The 17289-nt window shown below is 55.5% G+C and overlaps 6 protein-coding genes across 6 annotated transcripts in view; 3 read left to right on the plus strand and 3 right to left on the minus strand.

Annotated features, from left to right (window-relative positions):
* Positions 1-567: 567 nt before the first annotated feature.
* On the minus strand, positions 568-3266 carry SETTUDRAFT_168101 (uncharacterized protein). The gene is made up of 5 exons (XM_008025328.1): positions 2916-3266; positions 1743-2845; positions 1430-1683; positions 926-1354; positions 568-859 (listed from the first exon to the last, which is right to left on the minus strand). The coding sequence occupies exons 1-5, from the start codon at positions 3180-3182 to the stop codon at positions 840-842; spliced, it is 2073 nt and encodes a 690-aa protein (XP_008023519.1). The 5' UTR covers positions 3183-3266; the 3' UTR covers positions 568-839.
* Positions 3267-3846: 580 nt separating this feature from the next.
* Positions 3847-4599, plus strand: SETTUDRAFT_106128 (uncharacterized protein; the record flags this gene model as incomplete). Its single annotated transcript, XM_008025329.1, has 2 exons — positions 3847-4016; positions 4119-4599. 2 exons carry the CDS (start codon positions 3847-3849, stop codon positions 4597-4599), a joined length of 651 nt encoding a protein of 216 aa, XP_008023520.1.
* A 552-nt stretch (positions 4600-5151) lies between these two features.
* Positions 5152-8961, minus strand: SETTUDRAFT_168102 (uncharacterized protein). Its single transcript, XM_008025330.1, has 4 exons — positions 8931-8961; positions 7358-8871; positions 6191-7311; positions 5152-6093 (listed from the first exon to the last, which is right to left on the minus strand). Exons 1-4 carry the CDS (start codon positions 8938-8940, stop codon positions 5523-5525), a joined length of 3216 nt encoding a protein of 1071 aa, XP_008023521.1. The 5' UTR covers positions 8941-8961; the 3' UTR covers positions 5152-5522.
* Positions 8962-9167: 206 nt separating this feature from the next.
* Positions 9168-10989, plus strand: SETTUDRAFT_46444 (uncharacterized protein; the record flags this gene model as incomplete). Its single annotated transcript, XM_008025166.1, has 3 exons — positions 9168-9361; positions 9661-10191; positions 10248-10989. 3 exons carry the CDS (start codon positions 9168-9170, stop codon positions 10696-10698), a joined length of 1176 nt encoding a protein of 391 aa, XP_008023357.1. The 3' UTR covers positions 10699-10989.
* Positions 10990-11279: 290 nt separating this feature from the next.
* Positions 11280-13277, plus strand: SETTUDRAFT_106865 (uncharacterized protein; the record flags this gene model as incomplete). The annotated part of the gene is made up of 2 exons (XM_008025331.1): positions 11280-11450; positions 11523-13277. The coding sequence occupies 2 exons, from the start codon at positions 11280-11282 to the stop codon at positions 13275-13277; spliced, it is 1926 nt and encodes a 641-aa protein (XP_008023522.1).
* Positions 13278-13925: 648 nt separating this feature from the next.
* Positions 13926-17289, minus strand: part of SETTUDRAFT_106701 (glycosyltransferase family 39 protein) — a gene marked incomplete at both ends in the record, with an annotated part of 6370 nt that continues 3006 nt past the window's right edge. The window contains 4 exons of the mRNA XM_008025332.1: positions 13926-14341; positions 14435-14995; positions 15125-16067; positions 16163-16436. Coding sequence (XP_008023523.1) covers positions 13926-14341; positions 14435-14995; positions 15125-16067; positions 16163-16436 — 2194 coding nt within the window. The remainder of the gene's footprint in view (positions 14342-14434; positions 14996-15124; positions 16068-16162; positions 16437-17289) is intronic.

Raw genomic sequence — 17289 nt, forward strand, 5'->3', positions numbered from 1 at the left:
CCAGCCTGTGCCTGTCGTGTGGTTCGACGGCGGTATGCCAGCGCCTCCCCGCTTCTGCTCCAGCTTGGCGTGTGCTGTTTCAGGCCCGTGTGGGTGTGCTGGTGCTGGTGTGGCCTCCAGGAACAGGCCGGCGGCGGGTCCCACCCACTGGCCTAGGCTGCGACACACCGCATCAGATGCTGTTACCCGGTCCATGGGATCCACCTCCACCACCACCACCACCACCACCACCTCCGCCGCCGCCGCCATGGCTGACGCCGACGCCTCATCGCTCCATGGCTTTTTTGTTTTCTTCTGGAATATTGCGTGCTGACCGGTCCGCCCGCCCATCGCCTGGCCCTCTCACGCTGCTGCTGCTGCTGCTGCTGCCGCTGCCGCTGCCTTGCATCCTGTACACTCCACGCCCGCTGTTCCACCCAATATCGCCTGTACCACGTCGCCCGCATGCCACGACATCACGGTTGCTATGCCCTTGCTGCTCGGCCCCCATGCCGATGCCCTCTACTCCTAGGCTGAATGGCTCGCTCGATTCTATCCAACCTGCACAACCATGGGTATCAAAAGACATGCGCCTACCACCGCCAATCAACCACCAATGCACTCTGCTCCGCTTACCAAATCCCCCGAAACCCTCCGCCTCCCCTCCGCCCCAACACCCAATACCTGCCGTCCCAGCACTCAAATCCCTCGGCTCATACCCCGCTGCCTCTGCCAAGTCGCCCATGCAGAAGCTTTATTAGCCCTTAGCCGCTGCCTCGTAGCTTGCCCCAACATGCTGCGCCCGCAAGCTTGTCAACCGCCCTTGTCCGTGCGTCGCCATGTCAATGTCGCCTTTGGCCTCAGGCCCCCGTAATGTCATCTGCACGTGACACGTCAGTATAACCTCGACACCAACCCCCACCAACACCAAGCGCACACAACTCACAGTAGTACTCATCCTCCAGCCCTTCTCGGCTCGGCAGAACAGGCTCCTCCAGCCCCACGTCCTCGTACCGCACATTGAGCAGCCGGATCTTGAGCCCGTACCCGCCGATGAACGTCACGAGCTTGTTCGTATTCGCCGTAATCGGCTGCTGGTTGAGCAGCATCAGCAGCCCGTCAAGCCACTCGGAAGCCAGCGTGTGGCTCTGAGGATACAGCTGCAGCAGCACGCTTTCTCGTCGCCCTGCCCCGGACCCGCTGGAAGCTTGCCGCGAATGACTAGATACCGGCACGTAGCCGTGGATCGTGATCTTAGTTGACGTTGACGCCCGTTCTTGCCCCGGCAACGTCCGAACTGTATCGTCAGATGATGCTGTCGACGGGGCCGACGCCGAGACATTGCTCACCACCGACGATACAATGGAGAGATCGACTGTTCATGTGCGTCAGCCACGGCGATAACCTAAACACATGCCAACAATCCCCTCCCCCACCGCTTGCTACTTACTCTTGTCCTGCAGTGCGTCTAATTTCGGCTCCATGCCCATCTTTTCGTCAAAGTCTGCATAGTGCAGATATCGTCGGTTGTGTGACAGCCGAACAAAGCGCCCCGCCGATGGCACAGAACGGTTACCGCCAACTGCCCCGGGCTGTGTGCCAAAGTCGACGCCCGTCGGGAACCATGCGCCCTGCAGCAGGCATCTTATACGCTGCTCCTTGACAAACTGCAGCGCCTCGTGATTGAGCTCATCGCGAACTTGCCTTGTCCACAGTTAGCCTTAGTTGCCCCCCCTAGAATCAAACACACGCAAACTGCATACCGCAGGTGATGGCCCCAAGCATCTTCATACGTCAGTTCCAGCACCTCCATCTGAAGCTCTCGGAGCCGCTTGAGCTCAAACTGCCCCAGTTCCTCTTCAATGTCTTTGATGTCCTTTGTGCGTGGCGCCTGCCCAACCACCTGCTCGACCAAGATGCGCACCAGCTCCTCAATCTTTTCAAAGTCTTCCCGTTGCGCCCCGGCTGCCTTCCAGAGCCGGATAAAGGCGTTCAGCCCGCCCGTGTGCAATCTAGACCAATGCAGCAACAGCGGCTTGAAGGCTCGATCAAAGTTGGCCCGCGAATCCGTGTGGCGCAGTGCCTCGACATCATCCAGCTTTTCCACTTCAAAGTGCTCATACAGCGTCTGTGTCACGGAAAGACTGGCACGGGCAATCGGGCACCGCTGCTCAGGGGGCTGTGCCGACTGCTCCAGCAGCAGCTTCTGGAACCCATCTTCATTCTTGTACACAAAGTCGGTAATGTCCATCAGCCCCAGGAATCCAGTCGCATTAAACTCCCACGCTGGCGATTCCGTCTCGAACCCCAATCGGCTCCATTTGTCGGGGTGGTCTCTCACGCTCCCCTTGGACTTGGACTCTGACGATGACTTTTCGGGCTGGCTCGCCGTGTGCAGACCGCGAATTGCCCTTCGGTGATCCGGGTTCTCCAGATCAACCTTTTCTTCCCTCCAATTTCGCAAAAGTGTCTTGGTCAAGGATTGAAAGTCCAGTAGCGGATGCGCGAGGTCCTGTATCGCCGTACTCTGCATGAGCCCATACACACTCTTAATCACGCCCAGCTCCTGCAGTTGCTTTACGAATTTGGGCCATTCAAATGCAGCGTCGTTGGCAATGGCGTCGCGCATGAGGGCATTGATGAGCTGGAGCGAGCTGGCGCAGAGTGCATGGTCGGCCGACGTAATCTTCTCAACCAGCGACGACAGGAACTGGGGCTGGGCGTCGACTGCGGGCTTGAGGCGCCGGAAGCCCGTGTCGCCAGTTTGGAGATTGCGGTGCGAGGGATGGCCGACAATGACTGCGAGGACGGACATTGCGCCTCGGTTGACGTTGACGAGTGGCTGCGCGACAACGAGGTCGACGATCTGTTGTTGCAAATTAGTTGTATACTCATCGAAGCCAAAGCCCGTTCCCCTTCCCCCACCCCTGACTTACTCTTGCCACCAAGTCGTCCGTGACATGGTCCCATCCTTTGTCCAACTCCAGCAGCCGCGCCAGAGAAGTGAGACAGTAGGCCAGTGTGTTCCCGTTGGAGTGCAGTGCCAGGAACCTCAGCTTGGGTAAGCCCCCTTCGTAGATGAAGACATCGGCAAATGACGGGTCGCCGATGGCATTCTGCAGTTTGAAGACAGCCATTTTGCGAACAGACTCCTCCTCGGCGCCGAGGCGCGCCACCAGTTCAGAGACATTGACGCTGTCCATGGCGGCTGCTGCTGCTCTCCAGCTTCCAGCGTGCAATGCAGAGGATCTAGGAGAGAGTGTGGGGGAGCGGTGCCTAGTGCTGCGGAGCTGGCGATCTCATGCCAATCACCCAGATGCGCTGGACATGATACGGGGGGGCCGGAGTGCCAGGAGAGAGTTTCTGGATACGAGCGCTAATCGTGGTGAATGGCGTCGTCGTGGTTGTTGTCGTCGCCCGTTGTTGGTCGCCGTCGCGTCTAGTCGAGGGTGAGCATTTGGGGCTTGGCAACACGTGAAGCGCGTCGTGGGGGTTGGCCCGGACCCCTGTCTGATTTGCCTGGCCTCTGCCGCTAGTCAGGTACGCCGAGCATGGCCTTGATCCCACGGCCCGCCACAACAAGTCAAGCCTGCTTCGAGAACGTCTTCGTCGTCGCTGTTGTTGTCGTCCAACAACATCTACACGCACACCCCTCCCCCCTCCCCCCTCACCCCTCCCCCCACCATCTCGTCCCGGTCGACACGCCATCTGTGCAGTCTTGGCCCCCCCCCCCCCCGGGTTTCCTTCCTCGCATCGTCAGCTCCACTGCACGCGCCCCCAGGCTACATATCTCCGTCGTCTCTCGAGGCCGCCCACTGCTCCTCCACTCGTCGCCGTGAAGCCGCCGCTGCCGCCGCCGCTACCGCCATGGTCTACATCACCTCTGACCTTTTTGGCCCCAGTACCACACACGAGTGGCAGCAAGACCGCCCCCCAAACTACTGGCACACCATGTCCCACGAACAGCCCCCCGCCGCCGCCGCCGCCGCCAGCCTGGGCAAGAGAAAGCGACCAGCAAACGACGACACACCACACATGTATGATGACCACGGCTCCGCCTCACTTGCACAAGTCCACAACATTAACTTCGCCCTCTCCAGCAACCACCACATCCCACGTCAGCATCGCGCATCGCTGAGCCGAGAAACCACTCGCCCACACGTTTCTGGAAGCAGCAGCAGCAGCAGTCGTACCCCGCCGCCCTTCGATCCCAACAACGACACCAACAACCTCCCGTATGCCGTTGCGCCCTCGAGGCACCACGACTGCCCGTCTGACAGGCGCCCCGTCAAGCAACTCAAACGGCTCAGCCCCCCCAAAGCCGCCCTCGTCAAATCCACATCTCACCTCATGGACGTCGACATCGATGCTCCGCCCGTCTGCGATTCCCGTGCCGTATCGGACCTGCGCTCATGCCATGCCTGCAACAAGGCGCCCAAGCGCAAGAAGGATCTGGAAAATTACTTGGATTGCACTCGATGCCAAGGCCGCACTTGCTTCATCTGCGCCCGCCAGTGCGTCGCTTGCGACAAGGCCACTTGCAAAAAGTGTATTGTCGAGGTGGGCGAGGACGGCGATGCTTGGTGTTTGGACTGTTATTCTCGCAGTATCAATTCATGATTGGACTCTTTTTTTCTGGGGAGGCTTTTTTTCTTTTTTTTCTTTTTTATCCTTTTTCCTGGGAGCTCCGGTGCGAACGATTAGTGTCTTTCTTAGGGCTAACTTCTTTTCTTTTCTTTTCTTTTCCTTCTCTCTGTTCAAGTCTCTTTCTTGTTCTGCGGATCCCCAGTATCATGTATGCAGCGAAGCCTCTTTTTTTTTCATCTTGCATCTTTCACCGGCGTTTTTTCTTTCTTCCTTTCCCCCCCTTTTTTCTTTTTTCTTCTAACTTTTTCCTACCCCCTCCCCCCTTTTTTATTCTGGGTTTTTTGGGGTCTTATCTCATCATCATCATCATCATCATCGCCATCGTCATCTTATTTATCCCGCTCCCGCAGTATACACACACACACACACATATCACGTCTTTCCGTGTTTCTCTCTCATCTCCCTCCCCCTCCCCCCTTTTTTTGTGCAATGTAATAGTACAGTAGTACACGGACAGAGTTCCACCGTATACGAGCTGTTTGGAGTAAATCACTCACTCATCGGATCAGGCACGACGGGAAAAGGCTGGATGGAAACCCTCCACAGGGGAACTGCGACATGATCTGGCATTGTTTCCCCATGTATGCAGTAGACAAACGAGGATTTTCCATGTAAATACACGGATAAATGGCTCTTTGGATTTTACCCGAAATCTTTGAAAAGAGAGAGAGACACATACATACACACAAAGAGAGAGAGATAGAAGGAGGTCCTGTTATTCATCTTCCAGCATGAACAAAAAATATACCCCCACCCCCATTACACACGCATACACACACATATTCACCCATGCACACTCGTCTAGCAACAACCCCCTCAAAACTTCATAATTTCATCATCATCATCATCATCATCATCATCATCACCAACCCCTGAGTTTTTTTTCCCTGGAAATTTCAATTCTCTTCATCATCCGTATCCCTCTCTTCCATGACGCCCTCTGTATCGCCCTTCTGGAACCTCAAGCGCGAACTCGTCGTGTCGCCGCCGTCCTCGGCCTGGCTAGTCCTAGTGCTGCGTCTCCTGCTGAGACTGCTCATGGCGCCGGGGAACAGCCTGGGCTCGCCGTCGAGCGTAACACTACTCGTCGAGCGCGTAAGGCCCATTTCCGGCTCTTCGGCGGCGTGCTGAGCCTGGCCGTCGGAAGGCTGCGCCACAGATGTAGTGTTGGGATTGGAGGGGCGGAGGGGCAGCTCGATATTGCTGCCGTCGTGGGCGCTAGTTGGCGACGCGGGCTGCGTGACGTTTGTGCTATCGGCCGTGGAGCCCGAGGGCTTGAGGCGCGCGATTTGCGCTGGCGGCAGCTTCGAGAAGACCTGCTTGCTACCAGCGGGCGAGGCGTTGTTTGTCGGAGACGCAGGCGTGACGCCTTGGAACGTCTTGGGTGTCTGGGGTACTTCCGACTGCAGGTTGGAGCTGGTGAGATCCTGCCTCTCAGACTGGGCTGCGCGCGTGTAACGATCGATCCTGTGGCCGCGTTAGTATGGGTGTATAGTTTGGGTCATGTTTCCATGGATCTTTGCTGTGTAGCTTGACGCCACGGAATCCAAGCTGCACGACTTACATGGCTAGCTCGCCCATAAGCGTCTCGTGTCGGAATGCCTCGCGAATACTGGGCACGTTGGATCGGGCCATGTCGTTACCCGCAACACCGGGGAGATGGTAGTTAGCACCCAGCCACTTCTGCTTGACTACATGCTCGAAGCCACTCTGCTCGACTGAATGCTTGGCCAATTCACACATATCCACAGCACTCAACTTGTAGATCTGCGCAGCCACGGAATACTCTTCGATTAGAGGCTCCTTGGTGAAGGCGAACTGCAGGGGATCGTCTGTTGAGAGCGAGACATTCAGACCTCGCCTGAAGTAGCTCATGAACGGGTTCCGCTCATACGCCAGGAAGAGTGCGTTGTTGCTCAGAGGCGACATTGCCACACCAATCTGCTCAAGGTAGAAGATGTATTGAAGAAAAGGCACCTTTCGAAGCGAAAGACCGTGGCTGATGCTGTGGCAGCAAAGCACAGCTGAAGCCAAATGATCGGGATCACCAGCCTCACCACAGTGCGGGCGCAGGAGAAACGTGTTGAATCCGCGCTGCTTTCTCCAGACGTTAAGCGATGACATGTTCGCAAACAAGTAGTACACATAGTAGCTATACGGCGGGTTCTGCTTTGTGGACCACTGGCTTGGAAGTGGAAACTTCCTGTGCACGCGCCGCTCAATCTTGCTTTCGTCATCGACGCTATCGAAGCCAATGACCCTCTGCAAGAAGATGTGGAGCTTGGGGTGGCTTGTAGGGTCTTTGGTCACCTCGAACAAAGGCTGGAAGACGTTTACAATGACTTGCTGGAAATTGTCCATCAAACCAGTTGCCTTGTACACATCGAACAAGCGTGGTACTTGAATGAGCCATCGCACGTTGGGGGAAAAGAGTTTGTTGTCAACAACCCAAGCTGCGAGCTTGTCCCACTCATCAATGTCTCGACCGTAAATGGAGATGCGCCATTCTACGAATTGATACTTGCTTGCCTCGAGATCGGAGATGACTTCCTTGGTGATTTCAGCTAGATAGCGGCCCTTGACAAAATTGTCTGTTTTCAAAAAGATGGTTCGCAGGCGAGATTCTCCAATGGGGTTGTACTTCAAGTTGAATTTGTCGAAGCGATGGAAGGAATCCGTGTGGGCCTGCATGGTTAGCATGGCACAGACAATGTCCAAAGTCGGTACTTACATGCATATCCAGTGTATCAATACTCAGATCGTATGCCGTCAAGTTGATGGATTCAAACACTTCCCTCAGCGTGAGGTGTTTGCCATCACGGTAAAGGACGACTTCGTCAGGAGACTTCTTCATCTTGGACTTGATGAAGCGTAGCAGATGCTTCTGGTTCATGCATGCCGAGTGGTGCACGTGCGTGTCGACCTTTCGCACATTGTAAAAGTCCCTGTGGGGCACCTTTTTGGTATCGGCTGTCTCTTGATACTCGTTTAGCAAATAGTAGAGGTTGAACTTTCCTTCCAGGTACTGCAAGCGGCGAAACGCGAAGCTTTTGCTGGGCCCATCAGATGATATGTCGAGTATCGAGTCAAGGTCGATGTAAAACTCGCGCAGTGTGGGGATTGCCACAATGGGGGTGTCTAGCTCTGCAGACTCGGCCGTCTCATATACTTGGAATACACCGCTATCGTCCAGTCGGAACAACATTTCGCTAGGACCAGGCACCGGGAGGCAGTCTTCCAAGTGGAAATCTTCGCCAATGTTTGTGCCCATTTTGCGAGGCGGTTTGGGCTGCTCATTTGGCTCCAGAACACCACTGTTTTGCATGCTAGTCGCGCCCGCATTGCGACGCTCTTTGGAAGTGTCATTCCACACAGGCTCTGGAGGCGAGGGGTATATGCGCCAAGCTGAATCGTCTTTGGGATTATCAAAGGCGCGTTGCAAGGACAAGCGAATGTACTTGTGGCGCAAATCGAGAACCTTTTGGATGTTTGCGTAGATGGCGCTGAGCTCGGCGGTGATGCTCGAATCCGACATGGCAAACCCTCCTGCGCCTGTGCCAACACCTATGCCTGCGCCTGCTCCGTGAATGCCTTGTTCAGCCAGGAGAGGTTTGTGTTCGTGAGGAAGGTTGGGGTGTTGGCCATGGGCTCGGGCCTGCTGATCAGCATGGAGGAGAGCGTCGATGTCGTCGTACAGACCCGTGGGGTGGGAGGTTTGTTGAGTCAGGTGTCGACGAGGCTCTTGTGACTGCTCTGCGTGCGACGACCCGATGGGCAGGTAGGGCCGCTGGAGCCCTTGATTTGCATGACTGACATTGCTTTTTCGCGAGCGCGTACTCTCAGCCCTGCTCAGGAAGTCGACGCCATCGGCGGCACCGTAGTTTGCAGGAAATGTCTTTGCGCGCATGGCAGGGCTGTGCATGTCGCCCTGGGAGCCTCCGTACTGCGTCTCGAGCTGATGCCTCTGATAGAACTGCTTGGCCTCGGTGTGGCTCATCTGCTTCTCGGCAGTGTAGTCGTAGAAGGCGGTGCGCCGCTGCTTGTCGCGGGGGAGCATGCCACTGCCATCCTCGTCGACAGCGGAGCCAGCAGCCTTCTGGGCCGCCGAAGTGGCATCGCTCTCGACGTTTGTGCGCCCGCTGTCGTCGTCATCTAGGTCGAGCTCGTCCTCTTCCGACGAAAGCATGTGGTCGTCGTGGGCAGGGCCAAAGTCGGGCGAGGCATCGGCGTCGGCAGAGAAAGCGCCTACAAGACGGACACATCAGTACTGCGGTGCATGCTACAGAGAGATTGGCGAGTGCTACCTTTCAACATGGTGTTGCGGGGAGGTGGTCGTGGTGGCTGCTGGAGCGAAGAGAGACTTTTGGACCAGACTCAGACCCACCAGCAAGACAAATGCTGCGGACGGGCCCGGCCGCCCAATCGCCTTGCCCTCGCGCATGATTCGAGGACGCGCGCATGGCATGCATGCTCCTGGCACCTTCTCGCCAGTAGCAACACGCAATGTCAGAGCGGGTAAGATATTGGAGTCGCCAGCAGCAATGCTTCATTCGGGGAAACCTATGTCCTCACTAGGCCCCTCACCCTCGGCCTTGCGCTGCTGTCGGCAGGGAAAACTGAGCCATAGCGAGTCAGTCATCCTGGCCTCACCCCGCGACACGTACTCGTGCGCCGCCGCCCTCTTCAAGTGCCCGGGTTGCCTGCCAGACTACCGCCGTGCTGTCGGTCGCTCTAGGTGTGCGTACATGTATCCGCATGCACGGCTATGGTTGGAGCATTAGCACGAGCAGTTGGCCGCCCTGCATGACGCGTCGCCGCCAATTTCCCCCCCGCAGGCCTGTCTGTCCACGGGTCTGTGGTGGTGTCCGGTCACGTGCCCCAGGCCTAGCGCGGGCCTACCATGAACCGCCAAAAATTTCCCGCATCTCGACTTTGACATTTTGAAAAAGTCACAATTGCCCACTTCTGTCCAATTGCCACCATGTAGGTGCCCGCATACCACCAATTGACCACGCATGCTCATTCTCCGCACAGGTTCCTTCTTCGCCGTACTGCTGTCCGCGCTATCAGCGCCTCGCCCTCCAAGGCCTTCTTCGCACAGCCGCGATCCATCAACACTCTCACGCCTTCAGCATTCCGCTCAAAGCAGCAGCAATGGTCTGTCGCTTCCTTCCAACGGAGGTTTGCCAGCGACGACGTGTCGACCGAGACCACTCAGGCTGCTGCGGCTGATGCCCCCGACAACTTTGCCCAGACTGCGGCAGAGGCACCCGTTGAAGAAAACCTGACATCAGCACAAGAGGAAGCACAGGCAGAGCCCACCAACAGGGCTGCGGCTGTTGGGGGAGATGCATTGGAGGCTGCCGCCCAGTCCGCTGCCCAGCCCACTGACGGTCGCCAGAGGGTGCAAAAAGGCAGAGCCAGAAACACTGAGCCAAACTCCACGCTTTACGTTGGCAACCTTTACTACGAGGTCACTGAAGAACAGCTGAGGCGTGTCTTTTCTCGCTTTGGAGAAATCGCCAATGTCAAGATGGTCTATGACAACCGCGGTCTGAGCAGAGGGTAATATCCTACGTCCCCCACAAAACCGTTCAACATGCGCTAACTGTCTTGCCCAGATTCGCATATGTCGAATTCGGCAGCGTTGATGATGCAAAGGCTGCTATTGATTCTCTCGACATGCAAGTCTTTGAAGGCCGCAACCTTGTTGTCCAATTCCACCAGCCCAGGTATCCTACGTTGAGCCGTGGCGTCAACAGCAAGCTGGATCCCAGCCCTCCATCCAAGACTCTGTTCATTGGCAACATGTCGTTCGAAATGTCAGACAAAGATCTCAACGACCTCTTCCGCGACATTCGCAACGTCATGGACGTACGGGTTGCTATTGACAGGAGAACTGGCCAACCGCGAGGCTTTGCCCACGCAGACTTCATCGATGTAGCCAGCGCCACCCGTGCTAGGGAGATTTTGAAGCAGAAGATCATCTATGGAAGGCAGCTGCGCGTGGACTTCAGCAACTCCGGTACAACACAGCAGCGTGAGAAGCGTGAGGACTCGGCCCAAGAGTAGAGAAGATGCAGATTGCCCAAGACGGACTGTAGGAGAAGAAGAAAAATTTTTGTCAGAATACTGCCTCACATTTCGACGAGGAATGATGGACGAACACTAGGGAAGGGGGAGTGGGCCTCTTTGTACGATTTGTATGACCGGAGCCCGCGTTGCGGTTGGCTGTGCCTTTGTGTTAATAGGCAGGCCGCTTGTATCATAGTGAAGAGCGTCCGGCGTTGTCATTCCCCTCTTCTTTTGTACACGTATATGGTATGGGGTGGAGGAATCAATATGTCTCTCACATCTACAATGAACCTCTTACCAATGCATGGTATCGCTTTTGCACCAACGTAGAGGCTGGAGGTAGGTCATGTGATTCGGCTGCTCTGCTCGGCGGACAGCGTGTAGCGTCTGCTGCGACCTCGGCTTGCCCCGCGTACCGCCTCCACTCGCCGTCTGCTGCTGATCAATTACTCGACGCGTGTGTTGCCCATCCACCCACGCCCCCCAACCTTACTTGTACCCATACTCCCTTTGTCCTCTTCCAATCGCATCTATCTCCTTGTTTCCTTGTCTACGGTCCACTTCTTTTAGATTTCCCAATGTCCTTCCTCGGTGGCGCAGAATGCTCGACGGGCGCCAACCCGCTCAGCCAGTTTACTAAGCATGTACAAGATGACAAGTCTCTGCAGCGAGATCGCCTGGTCGGGCGCGGGCCTGGGGGCATGCAAGAGGGCATGCGAAGCCAGCAGATGGGCGGCCCTTCGGACGGCGTAAGTCAGCGACAGTGCATGCCGAGCATGTCCAGCAGACCAGCAAGTCACGGCTAACGAGACGGCCTGTAGATGATGAACGAGTTCATGAACCAGAATATGCAGCTCCCGCAAGGGCCCGGACCTGCATCGCCTTTCGCCATGGAGCAGATGCGCAGAGAGCTGGAGCGAGTGCAGCAAAGCGGATCGCCCGCTTGGGCAGCAGAGTTCGATCCGGGCATGCAGGCGCCCCAAATGGGCCCAGCTATGCAAGAAAGACCTGCAGGCTTCAACCCTGCCGAGTTCGCAAAGTTCCAGCAAATGAACCCCACGGCCCAGAACGCAAACGCCACAACCGCCTCGCAACCTTCCATGACGGGATACCAGCAGCCCATGTACGGCATGGGCATGGGGATGGGCGGTATGGGGATGGGCATGGGTATGGGCATGATGCAGCAACCATTTGCACCACAAAACTTCCAGCAGCCCATGCAAGACTCGGGCAAGGGCAAAGGACGTATGGTCGAGCTCGACGACCATGACTGGGAGGCTCAGTTTGCTCAGCTGGAACAGACCGACCAACAGAATCTGGAAGCACTTGATGAAGAAGCCAACAAGGCTATGGAGGCTGAGCTTAACGAAATGGACAGGTCAGTAGAGAAAGACGCCGTTGACTTCGACGATTTCGAGTCCATTTGGAAGGGAATCCAAGCTGAGACTGAACACGCTAGACAACTTGCCAACGAGGAGAGATTCGTTGAAGGACACATAGGCGAACTCGATCAGTGGGAGGGCTTTGACGGACTGAACACACATCCAGTTCGCGATCCTAGCATGGGCGACTACCTGTTTGAGCAGGAGAACCTTTTCAAGAACGTTACAAACCCGTTTGAGGAGGGAGTCAAAATCATGGAAGAAGGTGGCAACTTGTCTTTGGCCGCACTGGCATTCGAGGCAGCTGTCCAGAAGGATCCAAACCACATTGCAGCTTGGGTGAGATTGGGCGAGGCACAAGCACAGAACGAGAAAGAAACACCTGCTATCCGGGCGCTGGAACATGCATTGAAACAGGACCCCTCGAACCTAGAGGCCTTGATGGGCCTAGCCGTATCGTACACAAACGAAGGCTACGAGAGCACCGCATACAGGACCCTGGAACGCTGGCTAGCAACAAAGTATCCCTCGCTGATCAAGGAACCGCTCTCCTCCGACGCCGAATTGGGCTTCACGGACCGCCACTTACTCCACGAGAAGGTGACCAATCTGTTCATTCAAGCTGCACAATTGTCACCTACTGGCGAGCAAATGGACCCGGATGTACAGGTCGGTTTGGGCGTCTTGTTCTACGGCGTTGAAGAGTACGACAAGGCGGTTGATTGTTTCGGCGCCGCACTCGCATCCACAGAATCGGGTGTCTCGAACTCCTCATCACAGGTCCATCTCCTCTGGAACCGTCTCGGTGCCACCCTGGCAAACTCTGGACGAAGCGAAGAGGCCATCGATGCGTATTCGCGTGCCCTCGCCCTCCGTCCAAACTTTGTACGTGCTCGCTACAACCTGGGCGTGTCATGTATCAACATTGGCTGCTACCACGAGGCAGCCCAGCACCTGCTCGGCGCTCTGGCCATGCACAAGGTGGTAGAGCGCGAAGGCAAAGAAAAGGCGAGGGAAGTCGTCGGCGAAGGCGTATCCGACAGCCAGCTGGACAACATGATCCACCAGAACCAGAGCACAAACCTCTACGACACACTACGGCGAGTCTTTGGTCAAATGGGCAGAAGAGACTTGTCAGACATTGTCGGGCCCGGCATGGACGTCGACCGTTTTCGCGGCGAGTTTGAGTTTTGAGTCTGACCTCCATACCGCTCAGCGTGCTGCTACTGGTGGCGGCATGCAAAAACGAGAACTTGAAAACAAGAAACGCGCAAATGACTGGCTGCTGCAACGCAAGGTCAAGCTCCCACAAATAGAGGAGTGGAGCGAAGGGGAGCTGGGCGATAGCTGCTGCTTTGGCACCCGAACTGTGCAAGTCGGCACGGATTGTGTGTGGAAACTGCATGGTGGTATTGTGTAGATAATAGATGATTTTAACCTGGCCGAAAAACAAAAAACTAAATCCGGTCAGGACAAGATACATAGTATGAGATTTTTTGAGCAGACGATTCAACTGCATTGTAGATTGCCTTTCCCATTGGTGCTTGGGGCAGCAATGTTATGTTTTTTTATTCTCGCCATCCTGCCATTTCGTGTGTATGTTTGGACATAAAGGAAAGAGCTTGAGTAGCGTGTCTATGGCAACTCCCCCCCTTCAGTTGCGCGCGGCCAAAAAGGCCCCCAAAAAACCCCTGATAAATTACACTTGAAACCTGGACTGCACTCTAGCCACACCACCATGTGCACCATTTGACCCTAGTGAAAGAGAAAGAAAGATAGAAAGAAAAGGAGGTGTGTGTGGGCCTAAGCCCCGACCCTCACGCCTCACAAGTTATCCGCAACTTATTTGGCGAAGTGAAGGTCATATCCGAGCCACTTCCTTGCCTGGACTTGAGGAACTTCGAGACCGGGACTGCCGTATGTGAGCGGCGCGAAGAAGAGGAAGCACCAGAAAACAGCGGCAAGAATGACTCCGGAAGCAATCCAGCTACCAAGGAGATTCGAGCTGGCAACACGCTCACGAACTGGGCGTGAACGGGTTCGGCGATGGCCCTTGGCAGCAGCTGGCATTTCGGGATCTTGGGGCTCAATACAAAAGACGAATTCAACAAGGGCACCAGTGACGAGACAAGACGCCAGGTGTGCAGGAAGGTAGTGGTGCAGGAAGAGTTGGCGTCCCATGATGAAGAAAGGAATGTAGTGAGCGGCCCAAGTGAGGCAGAAGAAGCCAGTAGAGTTGTAAAGACGAGAGCGGGTGCCTGTAGAGAAGAATGTTAGAACATCCCCGTCCAATACGAATGACTTGATTAGATGAAGGAGCCTGGGTTTCTTGTACGAGAGAAACAACTTACGCTCATCGAGGGCATCCATGCCACGGCGGAGAGCCAGCTGGTCTGCGCCAACAATACCAGCAAAGACGGCAAGAAGTGAAGAAGCAAGCCACCACCCGACCGGGTTGCCCACGAAGTAGATTTGCTCACGAGTGTCGTTCTTGGTCCAGAAAGACACACCGCGCAGAAGGAACGGCCAAGAAATGGGCTGCGACGAGTACGGATGGGAGCTGGTCAAGGCGTTGTTGTGATGGAACATGGCGCGCTGAAGCTCGACCCACTTCCTTAGGAAGCTTAGGTGCTTGACCTTCCTGGGTTCTTTCTTGTTGCGCTCGTCTTCCGCTGGGAGCGAAGGGATGTCGTCGACATACCAGATGTTGCTCGACTGTTGAACCGCCTTGTTGCCATTGATTTCAGCCTGCTTATAGGCCCAGTCTGGCAATGGCTTGGGGTGGGTCCACATGGCAACCTTTGTCGGTACGTGGACGAGCTTAAAGTGCGTTGACATGGTCCTGAAGTCGCCCTTGCCCTTTTCGACCTTGATCTCAAAAAGCGTTTCATTGAAACGTGCGCTGGCTGCATCTTCTCTGCTGACAGTCGTGAATTCCTGGTTAGTGGGGTAGTAGGGCGACGCAACATCGTGGGTCAAGAGAATAGTATCAGTGATCAAATGACGGAGACGAACTATGTCGCCCACCTTGACGCGCTGACCGACCTCGCTTGGCAGAGGCTGCGAAGGCAGGATTTGCCAGTGGTTGTTGGTGTCATTGTGGGGATAACCAGTGACCTGTTGTCCTTGAGAAGAAACACGTCCATCCTCGTATCGTAGCGGGTAGCGGTCCGGGTGGCTGTGGAGGTAGACTTTTGTCTCCTTGTGGCGGATCGTGATGGCGTCGTAGTAGTTAATACCGACAGACTGGAGGCTCATCATGTTGTCGCTCAAAGTTTCCTGAAACTCCGGGGTCATGAAGTCGTCGCCAGGTCCAGAACGAGTAAGGATTGTGAAGTGCACCTGGAACCAGAAGAGGTAGAGGAAGAAGGGAACAATGACCAGGCCAACAGCACGAGCAGCGAAGTGCCTGCCAAACTCGGCCATAGTCAATGCGCCCTGTCGTCGGTTGACATCCATCAAGTCCCAAAGATCAATCAAGACCGGGACACCAATGGAGAAGAAAGTGAAAACACCGACATATTTGATGGAGATGACGCAGCTCAAGCTGATACCCGTCAGAAGGAGCCACTTCCACCATTTTCGGCCAAAAGGCACATGTCTTTCCTTGTAGAAGCGAATGTAGGATAGCACAGAAAGAGCCATGAAGAAGATAAGGGAGGCATCGAGAAGGATCAAGCGCGTCTGGCCAATGTGGGCGTTATCGAAGAGCATAAGCCCGGCAGCGGTGACGCAGGCAGGCAGCGAGTAACCAGACTCCCACATGATCATAAAGACAATGGGAACCGTAAGGGCGCCGAGCGATGCGGGCATAGCACGGTATGCGACATACGGGACCTTGTTGGTAATGTACGAGTCGCCAATGTTCTCGAAGAGAAAGTCGCCCTTGTATCCGACGAGCCAGCCAGCGAAAGCAAAGAGTAGCTTTCCGAAGGGAGGGTGGACATCGAAGAAGTAGGTGCGTTGCAGGTAGTACGAAGCGAACTGCATGTACGATTAGCCTTGTAGTCAAAATGGATGCCTTGATTGCGCCCTGGGGGTATGTGGCGCTGCTGCTGGAGCTGGAAATAGCGACATACCTTTCCAAAATGCACCTCGTCAAAGACAACCTGGTCAGGATGCCTGATGCCCCAAAAGCGCGTGACGAAGGCGAGGGCGGTCATGACGGTGATGGCAAGCCTGTAGTCCCATTCGCTGCCCTGCGACTGCGGCTTGTACGGCTTGACCTTCTCGACGACATTGGACATCTTCTCGGACAGTGCTTCTGGGTTTGGAGACACGGGTCGCTTCTTGTCTTTGCCTGCTCGCTGGCGGACGCTGCCAGCGGGTGACGAGGACATGGTGGGCTGGAGGCTCGATGAAGCTACCTGGCGATCTGCACGTTAGTTGCTGGCGCCAAAAACTGGGCTCATGCGATGGCATAGGCTTACCTCCCGTAGACAAAGGAATTGGGGGATGGAGTTTGAAAGGGAGTTGGGGGCTGTCCCTAAGAGACACGACACCTAATCGCGAGTTCAGGGTCCGAAAGGCCCCAATCCGTAATGGGCTCCTCGCTTACTACTACTTGCCCCCTGCATTGGCCACCATTAGCCCGCCCACCACGACAACCGTACGCCGAGGGGCAGTGAGGCATTATCAGTGTGAGTATTCTTGGCATAAACAATCCAGCTGCGGAGCGGCTCGTCCGGTGCTATCTCGTTCTTACATACAACGACCGCTCTCCCGCCCTTTCTCCGGGACCCTGTAAACTCTGTTCCACAGCTTATGTGTGCAAACCAAGTAACGTGTTTTATCAGTAAGCGGCCCACATCAGTAAGTGGCCCACCCCACCAAACCTGACGCGACGCTCTACTCAATTGCTCTACAGCAACTTAATAAAATTAAATTAAATTAAAAGATATTATTCTTTATCTAGCTTTACATGAAGTCCGAGTATGTCCTTGAACGTGGCACTTCGTGCACGTTGGCGGCGCGCGCTGACGTCGCTCGCCAGTCTGGTTCTGGTCACCCCCCATCACCACCCTTTCTGCCTCTGCAATGATCTGCTGAGCCTGTTGGACCCGGAGCACCCCACCAGAAGCGATATATTGACGCTGCCGCTCCTGCTTTTGTCGTTGGCGCTGGTTTTCTTTACGTAGCTTCTTAATTTCCTCTGTAAGTATTGTTACTGTTTGCATTGCAAGCTGAGCGCTTTTAGCAAGCTGGC

This window comes from Exserohilum turcica (genome assembly GCF_000359705.1).
Source record: "Exserohilum turcica Et28A unplaced genomic scaffold SETTUscaffold_14, whole genome shotgun sequence".
Taxonomy (NCBI): domain Eukaryota; kingdom Fungi; phylum Ascomycota; class Dothideomycetes; order Pleosporales; family Pleosporaceae; genus Exserohilum; species Exserohilum turcicum.